The sequence below is a fragment of the Oreochromis aureus genome, linkage group 11 (assembly GCF_013358895.1).
Source record: "Oreochromis aureus strain Israel breed Guangdong linkage group 11, ZZ_aureus, whole genome shotgun sequence".
In the NCBI taxonomy this organism is placed as follows: domain Eukaryota; kingdom Metazoa; phylum Chordata; class Actinopteri; order Cichliformes; family Cichlidae; genus Oreochromis; species Oreochromis aureus.
This window is the reverse complement of record NC_052952.1, coordinates 37832815-37851179: the sequence shown is the minus strand read 5'-3', so window position 1 is coordinate 37851179 and position 18365 is coordinate 37832815. Positions and strand designations below refer to the sequence as shown.

Sequence of the window (18365 nt, the reverse complement as noted above, 5' to 3'; positions counted from 1 at the left end):
AAGAGACGCTGCTGCTGAGATTTCTAATGTATTTTTTGGTACTTTGAGCAGTTGAAGGTGAGAGCTGTTCAATTCAAGGGTCAATTCAATTCAATGAAAGGTTATTTATACAGCACCAAATCACAACAACAGTCGCTTCAAGGTGCTTTATATTGTAAGGTCGACCCTACAATAATACATACAGAGAAAAACCCAACAATCATATGACCCCCTATGAGCAAGCACTTTGGCGACAGTGGGAAGGAAAAACTCCCTTTTAACAGGAAGAAACCTCCGGCAGAACCAGGCTCAGGGAGGGGCGGGGCCATCTGCTGTGATTGGTTGGAGTGAGAGAAGGAAGACAGGATAAAGACATGCTGTGGAAGAGAGACAGAGATTAATAACAGATATGATTCGATGCAGAGAGGTCTATTAACACATAGTGAGTGAAGAAGAAATACTCAGTGCATCATGGGAATCCCCCAGCAGCCTACACCTGTTGCAGCATAACTAAGGGAGGATTCAGGGTCACCTGGTCCAGCCCTAACTATATGCTTTAGCTGTGCGGTCTGTTATTTATTGAAGCCTTCATCCGTAAAGCTGGACGCAGGCCGGAGGCACAGACGTGTACATTTGAGTTTTGGGGTGAACTGTCCCCACAGCTCCACGAGTCTTTAAGCTGTGACCGTTCAGCGTCCCCCTCAGAGGGAACTTTAAACAAAATCAAAGCGATCCGAGTTTAGTCTGGAGTCAGCTGTGTTTGCTTCCGTCACCACGTCTCTCAGCTTTTTATCTTCAGCGTGTGGCAGAGCTGCATGAAGCCAACGAAAACACTGACAGACAGTTGTTCCAGGTGGAGGTCGTCCACGGCCCAGAGCTACGTCTGCTCCACTCTCCCTCATTCAAATACATCGTGTGTCACAGTCTAAGCTTTAACTCTTTTACCAGATGTGCTCAGTCCTGAGCTGTTGTTAGAAAATCTTTTCCTCTTTGGAGCTCAGAGACAATCACATAAAAAATTACTGAGGAGCTGCTGAGCAGAGATTTAGGACCAATAAAAGTCCAGACGACAGCTCAGATTTATCACTTGGCAGCGCTCAGCAGTGTCCTTCTTTACTCTTCACCTGTTTGGGTAAGCACCGTTAAAGTTGATGATGAGCGGAGATTTATGTGAGGCCCTCAGACCGACGGGCTCTGAGCTGTTTTCAAACATTACTGTCCACGATGCATTCAGGGATAATCAGATAAAAGGGAACTGTGTGTGACTCTGACTCTGCTGGTTCTTCCTCCAGGGTGAACCAGGTCCTGCTGGAGACCCGGGATTACCTGGACGGATCGGTGGTAACGGACAGAAGGTGTGTGACATCAGCGCCTCATCATTTAACATCTGATAAAGCAAACGTCCCCGCATCACATCAGATAAGATCAAAAACTGATATCACATTTATGAGATTAGCTGATGAATACTCTAAGAGGTCAGATGAAGAGATTACATCCTGCACAGTTTCCACCCAGCAGGGCCTGAAGGCAGGAAGTTGGTCATACACGTACATCCATACAGGGTACATGGGGAAAAAAGGGGGCGTGGCCACCACGATGTCATCCGCTTTAATTGTGAAGCCTCCAGTTTAGCCTTTTAACCAGTTATCGGTCTATGCTAGCTGGCCTGGTTATCAGTCTGAACCCACACGTATAGAGCCAGTGGAGGGTTAATCCAGTTGATATGAAGGGGGCGGTTATCTTCAGTCACCATGACAGACTAACTGTTGTTGTTGTTAAAGGGCCAACCAGGAGATCCCGGTGATAAGGGCGCACTGGGACCGGACGGACCCCGAGGAATGCCGGTAAGGAGCCGAGAGCCTGCTCTGTTCAGATAAACAGTTTGATTAGATGTCAGTGGCTCTGACTGTCTGCGTTTCAGGGTCAGGACGGCCGGGATGGTTACGGACCCGCAGGACCTCGAGGTGCAAAGGTGACCCTTCATAATAAACAATTGTGTACTTTATCCTCCTGACTCTGCTGAAGTCACAGCAGTCTAAACATCCATCTCCTTCTGCTTGTCTGAATGAAGTAAGAGCACTCTGCTTCACATTCATAACAATGTTCACAGTTATGAGGATTTCTTGCCGTCTCTTGCAGGGTGATCCCGGTTTCCCTGGTTATCCCGGTCTTCGGGTGAGTTCACTGTTTTCCACGGACAGCAGATCAGATTGAATCCATCCTGGCATTCACATTAAATCACAGTAAACACACAGACAGGAAATGAAGGCGGCCTGCTGGGAACGGATCAGAAACAAGTTAGGATCCAAACATCGGAGCGGGCTGCTGGAACGTTTCAGGCTAACAGAAGTCCAACATGAGAGTTTTTAAGTCCACCGAGCTCAGGAGCTCACAGAGCCGTCCACGAAAATGCTGCGAATACAAAATAATCTGCGTGTTTGCTGTGATTCATATCTAACCTGAGCACCTGGAAACACCTGCAGGTGTAAAACTGATGTGTGATTCTGCTGTTCGCTCTGAGAGTGATGCAGTGAAATCGGCCTGTTTGCTTTCCCACATCATTCAAACTGATGCAAACAGCAGGTGCTGCTCGCTCGTGCTGCTTCTGGACGTCAGCAGGTGTTCGTGGCGTGGACGAATCAGAGTGGACCTGTGAGGTCAGCGAGTTCAGAGGTTACACAGCAAACGTATCAAAGCTGCACTGAAACTGGGCAGAAACACAGAAACACTGTTCAGGAGCTCTTCAGTGGATCAAGTCGTTGCACGGGCTGGTGTAAGCCACGCCCACCTGTGCAGCAAAAACGTTTCCACAACGGTCCAATTAGGACTGTTTCTGTTAGTAGCCAAGAAACTTTAATGTTTGCAGTCAAATAAACATTTACAGTGGCTTGCAAAAGTATTCGGCCCCCTTGAACTTTCCCACATTTTGTCACATTACAGCCACAAACATGAATCAATGTTATTGGAATTCCAGGTGAAAGACCAATACAAAGTGGTGTACACGTGAGAAGTGGAACGAAAATCAAACATGATTCCAAACATTTTTTACAAATAAATAACTGCAAAGTGGGGTGTGCGTAATTATTCAGCCCCCTGAGTCAATACTTTGTAGAACCACCTTTTGCTGCAGTTACAGCTGCCAGTCTTTTAGGGTATGTCTCTACCAGCTTTGCACATCTACAGACTGAAATCCTTGCCCATTCTTCTTTGCAAAACAGCTCCAGCTCAGTCAGATTAGATGGACAGCGTTTGTGAACAGCAGTTTTCAGATCTTGCCACAGATTCTCGATTGGATTTAGATCTGGACTTTGACTGGGCCATTCTAACACATGGATATGTTTTGTTTTAAACCGTTCCATTGTTGCCCTGGCTTTATGTTTAGGGTCGTTGTCCTGCTGGAAGGTGAACCTCCGCCCCAGTCTCAAGTCTTTTGCAGACTCCAAGAGGTTTTCTTCCAAGATTGCCCTGTATTTGGCTCCATCCATCGTCCCATCAACTCTGACCAGCTTCCCTGTCCCTGCTGAAGAGAAGCACCCCCAGAGCATGATGCTGCCACCACCATATTTGACAGTGGGGATGGTGTGTTCAGAGTGATGTGCAGTGTTAGTTTTCTGCCACACATAGTGTTTTGCATTTTGGCCAAAAAGTTCCATTTTGGTCTCATCTGACCAGAGCACCTTCTTCCACATGTTTGCTGTGTCCCCCACATGGCTTGTGGCAAACTGCAAACGGGACTTCTTATGGTTTTCTGTTAACAATGGCTTTCTTCTCGCCACTCTTCCATAAAGGCCACCTTTGTGCAGTGCACGACTAATAGTTGTCCTATGGACAGATTCCCCCACCTGAGCTGTAGATCTCTGCAGCTCGTCCAGAGTCACCATGGGCCTCTTGGCTGCATTTCTGATCAGCGCTCTCCTTGTTCGGCCTGTGAGTTTAGGTGGACGGCCTTGTCTTGGTAGGTTTACAGTTGTGCCATACTCCTTCCATTTCTGAATGATGGCTTGAACAGTGCTCCGTGGGATGTTCAAGGCTTGGGAAATCTTTTTGTAGCCTAAGCCTGCTTTAAATTTCTCAATAACTTTATCCCTGACCTGTCTGGTGTCTAAATCCAATCCAGAATCTGTGGCAAGATCTGAAAACTGCTGTTCACAAACGCTGTCCATCTAATCTGACTGAGCTGGAGCTGTTTTGCAAAGAAGAATGGGCAAGAATCAGTCTGTAGATGTGCAAAGCTGGTAGAGACATACCCTAAAAGACTGGCAGCTGGAATTGCAGCAAAAGGTGGTTCTACAAAGTATTGACTCAGGGGGCTGAATAATTACGCACACCCCACTTTGCAGTTATTTATTTGTAAAAAAAATGTTTGGAATCATGTATGATTTTCGTTCCACTTCTCACGTGTACACCACTTTGTATTGGTCTTTCACCTGGAATCCCAATAACACTGATTCATGTTTGTGGTAGAGATGGACCGATCCGATATTACGTATCGGTATCGGTCCGATACTGACCTAAATTACTGGATCGGATATCGGAGAGAAACAAAAAATGTAATCCGATCCATTAAATATCAAAAAATCACCTCACAAAACTTGCGACACGGCGTAACTCGGCTCATAACCGTAGCACATCAGAGCAGTGTGCTCACCTGATAGAGCGGCTGTGTGTATTTGTAGCCTCGCTACCAAACCAGCATTTCATCTCCGAGGAAGTTATCCCAGAGAGAAGTAAAGCAAGTGTGTAAGTTCATCTCTGAATGTTTGTAAAGCGTTCCCACGTTAAGCTTAACAACCGATATATGGAGCGACTGCCTCTCTCTCCCTCTGCTGCTGCTACTTCAATCATGAAACTGATCAATGATCAGCTGATCGGCTTTTCTGTCGCGAGTCCGTCTCTCTTCTTTGTTTTTGGCCCACTTTGCGCCAGAAAGAGGAAACCAGCGGCTGAACAACAGCAGCACGTTTAAGCTTGATAAGCTATTGTTAGAATGTATTTAATATTACTTTCTACACCAGGATCCTTTTCTACGTAGCTGACGGCTGGTAACTGTGCAGGGGCGGATCTAGCAAAGTGTAGCCAGGGGGGCCGATAGGGCATGAACAGGGAAAAGGGGGCACAAAGACATACTTTTCTTTCTTATTCTCATTTAAAATGTCTCACTTTTAATAAATAATTATCGGAATCTTACACCCAAAGTTTTAATCTGATGTAAAATGTATAGAAGTCCATTACTGTATATAGTAACTGTTAAGTCTAATATACCCTAGTAAGCTATAGTACTTTTTCCTTTGGGAAGGTACCATCTGTGCAGTCTGCAATTCTGTTGAAGAAAGATGTTGAATCTATTTAATTATTCTTGAAAAATAATTTATTTCTGTGCATTTTTTTTCACCCTGCATCAAATTAAAGTTGATTACGTCGATTAAGCATCATGAGGTGGAGGGTGGGTGGTTCCCTATTATTTTTTTGCTAGGAGTTTGCAACCCTATTAGTTAGGTTGCTTAATATTTCTGCAAAGTACTCTTTAAAATACCAGAATAGGGAGGATGGAGCAGGTTTAAGTTTATTAGATTGATCAGTGTTGCTGAACTATGAAATATTTTGGGTGCAGTGTATTTTTTACATACAGGTATAACAGAATAGCTTTAGTGTTGTTGTTTATTTAAACTTGAGTATGAACGTGGGCGATCGTGGCTCAAGAGTTGGGAGTTCGCCTTGTAATCGGAAGGTTGCCGGTTCGAGCCCCAGCTTGGACAGTCTAGGTCGTTGTGTCCTTGGGCAAGACACTTCACCCGTTGCCTACTGGTGGTGGTCAGAGGGCCCGGTGGCGCCAGTGTCCGGCAGCCTCACCTCTGTCAGTGCGCCCCAGGGCAGCTGTGGCTACAATGTAGCTGCCATCACCAGTGTGTGAATGGATGGATGACTGGATGTGTAAAGTGCTATACAAATACAGGCCATTTACATTTACCATTTATACAAAATGCAGCAAGATATTAAAAAAACAGTTTTATTGATTAAAAAAAACACACTATATCAGATTCATATCGGTATCGGCAGATATCCAAATTTATGATATCGGTATCGGACATAAAAAAGTGGTATCGTGCCATCTCTAGTTTGTGGCTGTAATGTGACAAAATGTGGAAAAGTTCAAGGGGGCCGAAAACTTTTGCAAGCCACTGTATTTCTGCTGTTGGATGTGTTAACGTGGGAGGCCGGACTGCCTGCTGGAGCCTCTGCTGGTGCTGCGTGGTTGCAGCCCAGGACTCCTGTAAAACTAATACAAGCCTGCCTACACTGGTGGCTCATAAACACCTCGCTGTGCTGCCTGCTGCACACATTCATACACAAAAGGTAGACAGCAGAGCATCACTGAGCTCTCACAGCTTTGTGGTAAAGTCGACTGGATCCTTTTAAAGGATTTATGAGAGACCGGCCGCTTTTATAAATAAGTACATTTTCAGTTTTACTCGCTGGTGTTTGTCCAGAAGCTTTTGGATGCCTGAGATAAGAACGCTCTTATTTATTCTTGGGATGAGGTCAGGAAGCACTCGGGGCCGTTGACTTGAGGGCTTGTGTTTGGATTTGTCAGAGACACGTTACATCATGAGCCGTGTTTCTTTCTCTGCAGGGCGAGGAGGGGCTGCAGGGACCCAAAGGATATCCAGGGCCCAAAGGGAACCGTGGCCGAGGGGTGAGAGTCCACTGCTCAGATAACTGAGTCAAGCTCGGTCTTTGAGTCCATCAGTGATGTTTGTTTGTGATCCGGTCACGTAGGGTAACGCTGGTTTGCCGGGAGAGTCGGGAGTTCCCGGAGAACCAGGATATCCGGGACACAGGGTGAGTGTGGAAAAGCTTTAGAAAGCTGCTCGGGTTTTAGGCTGACTTAACATCACGCTGCACAAACTGAGCGCCTGGAGTCAGAATGATCTCTGGATGTGGATTAGTTTATAAGAAGACTTTTGTTTTCCTCCAGCTCTATTTAGTCCTCTCTTACAACGATGAAGGAAAATGCATTTTCACCCAAACTTAACTCTAACGGTTAATTTAAACAGGTCCAGAGGTATTACTGTCCTTTACAGAGCTCCGTTTTCTCGCTGTCTTATTTAAAATTACTGGAAAATCCTTTGTGTGGTTTTTAAAGATCTCGGAGCTCACAGTGAAAGGTAGTTCTGCAAAATTTATCCACAAGTGGACACCCTTTGTGGAATATCTCAAATCTTTTCCTTAGTATTTAGAACAATGCAATTTACCCACCCTGAGACTAGACTGAAGAATTTGAAATTTACTCTTTTTTAAGGTAGGCATAGGATTTAAGCACCCCCCCCCCTCCCCCTTTCTATTTTTTTATTTTTTATTTATTTATTGTTTAATTTAAATTTTTGTTTTTTGATTTTGATTTTACTTTATTTTATTTATTTATTTCATATCTTTTCTAATTTACTCACTTTTTTTCTTCATTTTTTTTCTTTTTTCTCAGTTTTTTGTTCTTGTTTTTTGTATTTTAATTTGTCTTTTGTTTAACAAGAAAAGTTAAAATGTTTGGGAAAGAAATGTTTGAGAAAATATGTCATGTAAGATGCATACAGTGTATATAAGTTTGTATTATCTCTTGATAAGCAAATTTAAAAAAAAAAAAGATCTCTGAGGTTCACGCTGTAGCTCAGGTCACCTGCTAACCAAAGGTTGGTGATTTGATCCAAATGTCCGTGTGCACGATCCTAACCCCAAGCTGCTCTCTGATGCTTCCATCGGAGTGCGAGTGTTCGATAGAAAGACTTTACACCAAAGGGTGAATGAGGCAAAATGTGTCTTTGTTGGTGTGATGTCATCAAATGTGAGAAAGGTTCTTCTGTCATGTTAGTCAGATATCACACTGTTCACAGGGGCCCCGAGGTTCTCCTGGAGGCAAAGCCATGACTGTAAGTCCACCTTAAACCCACCTCACCCACATTAAGGAAACATTAGTACAGGATGTAATCACAGGTCTTTCCTTTTGACTCAGGACTGTCAGCTGATCACCTACATCAGGGACAACTGTGGTAAGACTTCCTCACATCCTCACATCATCTCAGGAAATGAAACCTGCACGTCTCTAAATGCTGTTTGTTCTCCCTCCAGCTTGCTCTGCTGGTACGTGTCTCCACTCTAACACTCAGGTATCGTGGTGAGTACAGCTCAGCAGCCATGGCCACAGACTGGATATCAAAGATGGACACGGCTGCACTCTCTGAAGCTTCAGCATTAGCATTTGGTTCACCACAGTGTTGTTGTTGTGATTCTTCTCCTCAGGAATTTTATCATTTCCTCATTTATTGCCGTCGTTAGTGTCAGGATGGTGAAAATGGTTTTCTTAAAATAATTCTGAGAATTACTGAAAGCTACAAACTCTGTGGTTGAAAAATATACATAAATATATATATATATATATATATATATATATATATGCTGGTGAGTCTGTGGATCTGAAGCATGTGTGGGTCCGTGCAGATGTTTACACAGCTGTGAATATTTCCACTCCTGATAAGCGCTGCGCTCCGCAGGTCTCTGTACTGGAAACACACACTTCTCTCTCTCTCTGCACCACTACAGTGCTCACTGAGCATCTTTGACTCATTCACAGTTTTATTTTTTTTAATTATACAAACTCTGCACAAACAGCGATGCAGGTCCGATCCAGATCAGCCACACGTGGCATGCTTGGTGTCACGCTCCAGCTGAGCGCTGTAGCAGGCTCCATGCTCACCTGTGGTGCCAGGCGCTCAAAACAACAGTCAGTCTCAGAATGAACTGTATTGTGTTTGGTTTGTCGCACTACTTGGAAACATGCTGACACATCAGTGTAAAACAATGTGTGTGGGCAGCTGTACTGCTGCCCAGTATCCACCACGGCCATGTTTCTCATGGACACACTCAACTCTGCCGCTCAACCCAAAAATCATTCTCCTTTCAAATGTGGGGAAGAAAACAGCAGTTTTACAGCAAAGAAACAATCAGCCAAACACAGATTTGTGACCTCGACCTGAAACGTTTCATTAGAAAGTATATTTTACCTCCTAAGACTCTTTCATGGCAGTTTTAATTTCTCTTTGCTATTGTGACTTTATAGTGTTCGATAGAAAACTATAAAGTCACAGTTGAGCAATGATGTGCAAAACTCTTTGTTTGCTGTCTGAACACAGGAGCAAAATGAGAAGCAACAATGGGCCCCTTTGAAAGCGAAACTTAGTATTGTGGTCTCCACAACCCAAAATGCGACGTCCCAGTATGTGGACGGCAGGTCCTAGCAGGTTAATGAACTGTTTTTATTTGTATGGCTTCACCGCAGAAACCAGGAGTTGTATCTAAGGATTATACAGATCATATGTGAGAGTCTGTGACGTGTGATTCAAACTTGGGTTTCTGGCACAAAGGTAATAAGATGAATTGTTCCTTCAGCACCACCATCATCCACGCGTCGACTGTTTCGGTCCTTGTTTAGTCTCCGACGGTATAAGAGCAGCTTTGCATGATCAAACAGAGCTGAGGTTCATCAGCGTGGACGTTAACATGAGAGGAATAAACTCACAGCCTCCCTTTGATAGATGCTGCTGGCACTTCTCTGCTCACCTTTACCCCGACTCACACTTCTGTGATTAGCTTTACAGTTTGTTGTAAAGATATCCTTTATGTAAACAGATTTGTATAAGCTGATATGAACGTGACACCAACCTGGTCTCTGATGACTGGGTGGATGCTGAAAGTTTAACACAAGCTCTTCTTTCACGGTCAGATCGGTCAGCGTGCCCGGCCTACCCCACCGAGCTGGTGTTCGGTCTCGACATGTCTGATGACGTCACCCCGGGGGACTTTGGTAGGCAGCGCTCCGCCCTCCTCTCCCTGCTGAATGACATCAGCATCGCAGAGAGTAACTGCCCGCACGGCGCGCGTGTCGCTGTGGTGGGATACAACACCTACACCAAGTACCTGATCCGCTTCCAGGACTACCGGCGCAAGGCGCAGCTGCTAGAGGCCGTGAGGAACATCGCCCAGGAGAGGACGTCCAACAAACGGCAGCTGGGCGCCGCCATGCGCTTCGTGGGTCAGAACATCTTCAAACGAGTCCGAGCAGGAATAATGATGAGGAAGGTGGCCGTCTTCTTTTCTAGCGGGCCTACAGAGGGGGCTAACGACATTGTAACGGCCACGATGGAGTACCGGGCCCTCAACATTGTTCCAGCCGTCGTCTCTCTGAGGAACACTCCTGATATTGAACAAGCGATGCAGGTAGGTGTCGTTTACCTGCAGCTACCAGATGTTTTTAATCCAGATGTTGACAGTGTCAGCACAGAGTGGTCAGTCCCTTCAGACTGTTTTGCCTTCGGTCTGAAGCGAGGGGCAGGTTGCATGTTAGCACAGGACTAAAGGAATCGTTTGGTGTTTGGAGGCGTGGTCCTGCTCCTGAAATTCCGATACATAATCTCCAATTTATGCTAACTCTGCCACCATTTAGCTTGAAGGTGAGAAGGGAAGTCATTACTGCTGGTGAGGAATGTGGTTGGCATGGTTTTCAGAGGCGCATGAACACGATGATGAGGTCTCTGCCCACAGTTCATAAATGTGGGAGTTCCAGATTTCCAGAACTCCAAACTCTTGGAGAGAAAATCCACTTTCTTTACAAGACACCAACACCAGAAATGATGACGTCAGCGTATCGAGTATAAAAACATCTGTTAATGTCATAGCGACTGATGCAGCTACCATGGAAACTTGAAGAGTTTCTGGGGCGCAGGAGGGGTCCCAGGAGTTTTGCCTGGAATCACGCTTGTGGCCTTGACCAATGATGCATGATAGGTGAGGTCACGTTTGGTACGTTCTGCCACTGCACACATAAAGACCACAAACCCTAACTCGTTAAAACTTGGACAATCTGTCTTTCAAGGTCGTCTCTTCTGCACCTTTGGACCAAATGTATTCCTGGTCGTGCTAATGACACGACGCAAGCAGGAACCAGCCCTGGAACAAGTCCAGAGGTGCACACAGGTGAAGGGACAAGCTTGAAGAGGACAGTGGCCAAATTCAAGTTGTATGTGTGGATGTTGAGACGCAAACATAAAGATGACTCACACAGCACAGGTTCCAGGTCAGATACTAAACTATACATACAGTGCAGTCAAGTATTTTCAGCATTTCAGACTATCAAACTTTAATATTAGACAAATATAACATGAGTAAATGAATATTTCATTTCAACCTACCTGCAAAAATACAGGGAGTACAGAATTACTAGGCAAATGAGTATTTTGTCCACATCATCCTCTTCATGCATGTTGTCTTACTCCAAGCTGTATAGGCTCGAAAGCCTACTACCAATTAAGCATATTAGGTGATGTGCATCTCTGTAATGAGAAGGGGTGTGGTCTAATGACATCAACACCCTATATCAGGTGTGCATAATTATTAGGCAACTTCCTTTCCTTTGGCAAAATGGGTCAAAAGAAGAACTTGACAGGCTCAGAAAAGTCAAAAATAGTGAGATATCTTGCAGAGGGATGCAGCAGTCTTAAAATTGCAAAGCTTCTGAAGCGTGATCATCGAACAATCAAGCGTTTCATTCAAAATAGTCAACAGGGTCGCAAGAAGCGTGTGGAAAAACCAAGGCGCAAAATAACTGCCCATGAACTGAGAAAAGTCAAGCGTGCAGCTGCCAAGATGCCACTTGCCACCAGTTTGGCCATATTTCAGAGCTGCAACATCACTGGAGTGCCCAAAAGCACAAGGTGTGCAATACTCATGGCCAAGGTAAGAAAGGCTGAAAGACGACCACCACTGAACAAGACACACAAGCTGAAACGTCAAGACTGGGCCAAGAAATATCTCAAGACTGATTTTTCTAAGGTTTTATGGACTGATGAAATGAGAGTGAGTCTTGATGGGCCAGATGGATGGGCCCGTGGCTGGATTGGTAAAGGCAGAGAGCTCCAGTCCCACTCAGACGCCAGCAAGGTGGAGGTGGAGTACTGGTTTGGGCTGGTATCATCAAAGATGAGCTTGTGGGGTCTTTTCGGGTTGAGGATGGAGTCAAGCTCAACTCCCAGTCCTACTGCCAGTTTCTGGAAGACACCTTCTTCAAGCAGTGGTACAGGAAGAAGTCTGCATCCTTCAAGAAAAACATGATTTTCATGCAGGACAATGCTCCATCACACGCGTCCAAGTACTCCACAGCGTGGCTGGCAAGAAAGGGTATAAAAGAAGAAAAACTAATGACATGGCCTCCTTGTTCACCTGATCTGAACCCCATTGAGAACCTGTGGTCCATCATCAAATGTGAGATTTACAAGGAGGGAAAACAGTACACCTCTCTGAACAGTGTCTGGGAGGCTGTGGTTGCTGCTGCACGCAATGTTGATGGTGAACAGATCAAAACACTGACAGAATCCATGGATGGCAGGCTTTTGAGTGTCCTTGCAAAGAAAGGTGGCTATATTGGTCGCTGATTTGTTTTTGTTTGGTTTTTGAATGTCAGAAATGTATATTTGTGAATGTGGAGATGTTATATTGGTTTCACTGGTAAAAATAAATCATTGAAATGAGTATATATTTGTTTTTTGTTAAAGTTGCCTAATAATTATGCACAGTAATAGTCACCTGCACACACAGATATCCCCTAAAATAGCTAAAACTAAAAACAAACTAAAAACTACTTCCAAAAACATTCAGCTTTGATATTAATGAGTTTTTTGGGTTCACTGAGAACATGGTTGTTGTTCAATAATAAAATTATTCCTCAGAAATACAACTTGCCTAATAATTCTGCACTCCCTGTACCACAGCCCCCTTTGTTAGCTGGGATGAAGCATGTGTTCTGGACAGCTGAGTTCATGTTCACTGCCAGAGCTGCTGAATCAGGAAATGCCTGAAATAAAAGCTGTCTGACAAAGCAGGCTAAAAGATCTCAGGAGCACATCACACCAGTCAGCCTGAAAGGTCACAGAGACATTTCTAAGGCTGTGGGACTCCACAGTGAGAGCCGTTATCCACACATGGAGAAAACCTGGAACAGTGCTGAACCTTCCCAGGAGCAACTGGATGACCAAATGACTCCAAGAGTGCATCGACAACTCAACTGGAAGCTCACAGAAGAATCCAGAACAGCGTGGCCTCTGTGGGAGAGGTCCCAGGAGAAAACCCCCGCTGACCAAAGAGCCAGCACTGGTTTTCCTAAGAAATTAGGGAGGGGATAAAGAATTTTCCACGACACTGTACTTCATATGTTGAGCAGGAGTGATGGATGGACCTGGACCGGTGCTGATTTTGCAACTTTTCTTTCTCCAGGAGAAACTAAAGCATGAGCCAATGATGATGCATCTCCAGGACCGCTCTGCTCTCCTTTCATTAAGATCAAACTAACACATTTCCATTTGAGCTGAATTCAGCTCTTTCACACATGGGAACATCAGGACAACATCTGGCTCTTCAGGACAAACGGTGCTTCACTCCGAGTGTCTCTCTGCGAACAAAGGAAGCTTTTTCTCCCAGCTCAGATTTAATCACTGAAAATCGTCTGCGTCTGAAAAACGATGTCTAATGAGTAGATTTAATTGTAAGCTTGTACTCAGCGCTGTGTTTAATGATGTTTCCCATCAGGTTGATGACTCGAGAAACTTTGTGTTCACGGTGCTGGGAGAACGGGCCACCGGGCTCAGGAAGGTCAGGAACTGCGCCATCTGCTACGGTGAGCATCGTTTTTTGCTCTGATCTTTCTTCTGACTTTTCATGGCTGTAAAACTAATACTGACTCAGTCCTTGTTAGAGATGGACCGATCCGATATTACGTATCGGTATCGGTCCGATACTGATCTGAATTACTGGATCGGATATCGGCGAAAAATAAAAAATGTAATCCGATCCATTAAATATTAAAAAAAACACCTCACAAAACTTGCGACACGGCGTAACTCGGCTCATAACCGTAGCATTTCGGAGCAGTGTGCATCACGTGATAGAGCGGCTGTGTGTATTTGTAGCCTCTCTACCAAACCAGCATTTCATCTCCGAGGAAGTTATCCCAGAGAGAAGTAAAGCAAGTGTGTAAGTTCATCTCTGAATGTTTGTAAAGCATTCCCACGTTAAGCTTAACAACCGATATATGGAGCGACTGCCTCTCTCCCTCCCTCTCCTGCCGCTACTTCATGAAACTGCTTAATGATCAGCTGATCGGCTTTTCTGTCGCGAGTCCGTCTCTCTTCTTTGTTTTTGGCCCACTTTGCACCAGAAAGAGGAAACCAGCGGCTGAACAACAGCAGCACGTTTAAGCTTGATAAGCTGTTGTTAGAATTTATTTAATATTACTTTCTACACCAGGATCCTTTTCTCTCGTAGCTGACGGCTGGTAACTGTGCAGGGGCGGATCTAGCAAAGTGTAGCCAGGGGGCCGATAGGGGCATGAACAGGGAAAAGGGGCACAAAGACATACTTTTCTTTCTTATTCTCATTTAAAATGTCGAGCTTTTAATAAATAATTATCTGAATCTTACACCCAAAGTTTTAATCTGATGTAAAATGTATAGAAGTCCATTACTGTATATAGTAACTGTTAAGTCTAATATACCCTAGTAAGCTATAGTACTTTTTCCTTTGGGAAGGTACCATCTGTGCAGTCTGCAATTCTGTTGAAGAAAGATGTTGAATCTATTTAATTATTCTTGAAAAATAATTTATTTCTGTGCATTTTTTTCACCCTGCATCAAATTAAAGTTGATTACGTCAATTAAGCATCATGAGGTGGAGGGTGGGGGGTGGTTCCCTTTTTTTTGTTTGTTTGTTTGTTTGCTAGGAGTTTTAGAACTCTATTAGTTAGGTTGCTTACTCTTTAAAATACCACAATAGGGAGGATGGAGCAGGTTTAAGTTTATTAGATTGATCAGTGTTGCTGAACTATGAAATATTTTGGGCGCAGTGTATTTTTTGCATACAGGTATAACAGAATAGCTTTAGTGGTTTTTTTTTTTTTTTTTTTTTTTAACTTGAGTATGAACTTATACAAAAAGCAGCAAGATATAAAAAAAAAAACTGTTTTATTGATTAAAAAACACACTATATCGGATTCATATCGGCAGATATCCAAATTTATGATATCGGTATCGGACATAAAAAAGTGGTATCGTGCCATCTCTAGTCCTTGTACATGAAAAATGAGACTGCTGCAGTCTTTTTGCCAAAGAACATGTTTGTAGTACTCGGGGTTGAAAGTCCACAGTGATAATAAATACATAACGAATGATCTGATGGCGTCGATGCACTGTTTGAAAACACTGAGCTAATCCTTTGATCCTGGATCAGAGGATGACCGCTGTGTTTCCTGTTGACCTTTGAACCCATGGGTAACAGCACGCTGGCTGATATCAAAGCACACTATTAGACCCTGAATGAATCCATGAGATTCAATAATTAGAATATGCTGGCGTCTTTTCTAAATGCTTCTGTGCCACACCATCCTGGTTCCTGTCAGGTAGGCCAAGATCTGATGTGCACAAACACGACGGGTCACTTGTAGCTTTTGTAGCTTCCTGTCATCAGCATCACACTTTCTGATGTCGCCTCTGTCTCTGCAGACCCCTGCAGGCGTGCACAGGAGTGCGCCTTCATCCAGGAACCAGTGACACCTCAGCAGGTGGATCTGGACCTGGTCATGGTGCTGGACAGCTCCAGGGAGATCCAGGCCGATGAATACACCGGTGCCCAGCAGCTGCTGAGCTCTGTGGTGGAGCAGCTGGCCGTGAGTCCACAGCCCCGCCGAGCCGGCCGTCAGGCCCGAGTAGCTCTGGTCCAACAGAGCACCAAGGTGGAGTTCGGCCTGCAGACCTACCAGAACGTTGACGACATGAAGACGTACATGATGCAGAACATGCAGCAGCAGGGCGGCTCTTTGGCACTGGGACAGATGCTGGACTACACCCTGAGGGAGGTGCTGCTGAAGGCCGGCCAGCCGCGCAGCAAGAGGGCCGTCCTGACTGTGGTGGGCACCAAGACGGCCTACAGGGACCAGGCCAAGCTGCACTACATCTCCCAGAAGGCCAAGTGTGAGGGGGTGGCGCTGTTTGTGGTGGCAGTGGGTGATCGTTACAACCGGACGGAGGTGGAGGAGCTGGCCAGCGTGCCGACACAGCAGCACCTGATCAGACTTGACAGGCTGAAGGCCGACGAGCAGGGCTACGCCCAACGCTTCATCAGGGTCTTCTTCTCCGCCCTCAACAGTAAGACGTTTCCCATCTGCAGCAGTCAGATTAGATCAGATTAGAAGGAAGGGGTTAACTATTATTATTTCAGATTTGACTTTCCTTTAAACGTTCACGTTAACCATCAGTTCCTTTCCCGTTTCACTGCAGCGTATATCTCACCATCACTGTTTTTGTCCTGTGATTATTTCAGAGGGAGTCACCTCATATCCTCCTCCCTCTCTGAGGCGAGCATGTGACCAGCTGGGTGGCCAGGAGGGAGGACAGATATTGATAACGGGGTAAATCACACACTCACACATACCGCGATCACGTGGGCCTCAGCTAAAACGAACATTTGCAGCTCCTGAAATTTCTAATTCTTGGTTGATCTTTGAATCAAGAAGAGTTGTTGTGCATTAGGAAGCTGAAAGGTTCTCCTGTGAGGAGATTAACATAACATGGTGATGGTGATGGTGTGTCCACACGTGGTTGCTGTGTTCAGTCAGGGCGTGGCACAGGTGGAGGACGTGTTTGGAGAGGAGGTGGAGGAGGACTTCCAGGAGCAGACCGGAGGACAGATTCAGACCGGGCAGCTGGACGTCATCGACACTCTGATCAGAGGAAACGGCCAGAAAGTCGTCTCTGACACGCACGTCAAAGGTAGCCGCACACACGGCGCAGACACACTGCTGCAGGTGAAGGTCCGCTCTGACAACGCCTTACATAATGGCAGGGGTAAACGACCTCTGACCTCTGGAACTCTGACCTCTGAGGTTGTCCTGAAAAGAAGTGTGTCCTAAAATGGTCGACTGTGAAAAAAGAGAACATTTTATACAGTAAATGAATCCTATACAGTAGAGGACGTCGTGTGCAGGGTTCAGACAAAGTTCTGCAAATCCGCCTCTTTTCATACAAATTCTCAGAGTGGCATTAAAGTTTATACAGATGTTCTTTCTCTCCTTCAGCAGCTGTACAGATGTGGTCGGCATGCTTTACAGCAGTCGCGTGTCATGTGTGCTTTAACCTCGTGTCTTTGTTCGACTGCATGAGCGGCGGTTCTCAGCCACAGACTGTACATAAAAGATGGACGTAGCCTGCATTCTTTCAGAGGCAGTAAAAGCAACTCGAAGAGGAGGTGATCATCATTTAGAGGCGCTCGGGGTAGGAGGGTGTGCTCGTTTGTCAGCCATGATGGATGACAGAGCTGATGATGGAAAAAAGGTTGCTAACAACAAAACTGGCTCAGGTGGATAAACCTCTGGTTTCAGAATCTGAATCCCAGAGTTGCAGCTGACTGCGCCGTCGCTGTGTCTTTAGGTTTGAAGGTGTTTCTTAAACATTGAGGGGAAAAATTGGCATCCCTACGTCCTTCCCCAAAAAGAGACACTGACCTTTCTCCCAAAGCTTCCGCCTCCTGAGTCGCCCCCTGCTGGTCATCAGAAGGAATGCAGGCGTTTCTGTCAGTCTGCGCTGGAGCCGCTGCCTGTTTGTAGTAAATGTGTGTGTTCTGCTTTCAGCCCGGTGTCAGCTGCCCGCTGATATCGGCGACCAGTGTAAGAAATACGCCACAGCGTGGTTCTTTGACACAAACGTCGGTGCATGCTCTCGGTTCTGGTATGGCGGCTGCGGCGGCAATGCCAACCGCTTTAGAACGGAATATGAATGTTTCCGGACATGTGGGAACCAGCGTAAGTCCAGACTGCACACAAACTGACCGCTCCACATCTGTGGACCCGCTAACCTCTGCTATCAGTGGACAGCTAACAGGATCCTCTGCGTGTCGCTTTCTACTAAAGTCCTCTGTGGTCGCACTGATAGCACGCCCTCTGTTACTGCTGTCCACGCTCAGACTCTGTCTGCACACGTACATGCATACACATGTATGTACATGGGGAAACGTGGGGGACAAAGGTCACAGCTCAGTTTTAATATTTCGACATAAAAAGCGACGCTCTGCTTCTCACACACCTGAAACTTTTTCACATGCCAGCACTTCCTGCTCAGTGACAGAACACGTCACAGCGACCTGCGATAAGCCCTCATTGCTGTTCAACTGCACAGTTATCGCCTCTCTGACTTTATTCTGTCGTCTCTCGCAGATCCCAACATCGTGGAGAAGACTCTGCCTACCAGCTTTGTCTCTAAAGGTAAGACCCGCCTGTACGATGGACAGCGGTGACAGAAGAG

General features: G+C 45.5%; 1 protein-coding gene across 4 annotated transcripts in view; it reads left to right on the top strand.

Annotated features, from left to right (window-relative positions):
* The window catches only part of col6a4a (collagen, type VI, alpha 4a), a 72827-nt gene that overhangs the window by 53141 nt on the left and 1321 nt on the right, over positions 1 to 18365 (top strand). For 3 of the 4 annotated variants that reach the window (XM_039618979.1, XM_031755041.2, XM_039618980.1), the window contains 16 exons: positions 1272 to 1334; positions 1761 to 1823; positions 1901 to 1951; positions 2119 to 2154; positions 6611 to 6673; positions 6757 to 6819; positions 7866 to 7901; positions 7985 to 8021; positions 8101 to 8112; positions 9752 to 10245; positions 13606 to 13693; positions 15573 to 16214; positions 16390 to 16477; positions 16681 to 16838; positions 17696 to 17866; positions 18278 to 18325. In XM_039618979.1, coding sequence (XP_039474913.1) covers positions 1272 to 1334; positions 1761 to 1823; positions 1901 to 1951; positions 2119 to 2154; positions 6611 to 6673; positions 6757 to 6819; positions 7866 to 7901; positions 7985 to 8021; positions 8101 to 8112; positions 9752 to 10245; positions 13606 to 13693; positions 15573 to 16214; positions 16390 to 16477; positions 16681 to 16838; positions 17696 to 17866; positions 18278 to 18325 — 2113 coding nt within the window. The remainder of the gene's footprint in view (positions 1 to 1271; positions 1335 to 1760; positions 1824 to 1900; positions 1952 to 2118; positions 2155 to 6610; positions 6674 to 6756; positions 6820 to 7865; positions 7902 to 7984; positions 8022 to 8100; positions 8113 to 9751; positions 10246 to 13605; positions 13694 to 15572; positions 16215 to 16389; positions 16478 to 16680; positions 16839 to 17695; positions 17867 to 18277; positions 18326 to 18365) is intronic. The other variant, XM_031755042.2, reaches the window with a different exon arrangement.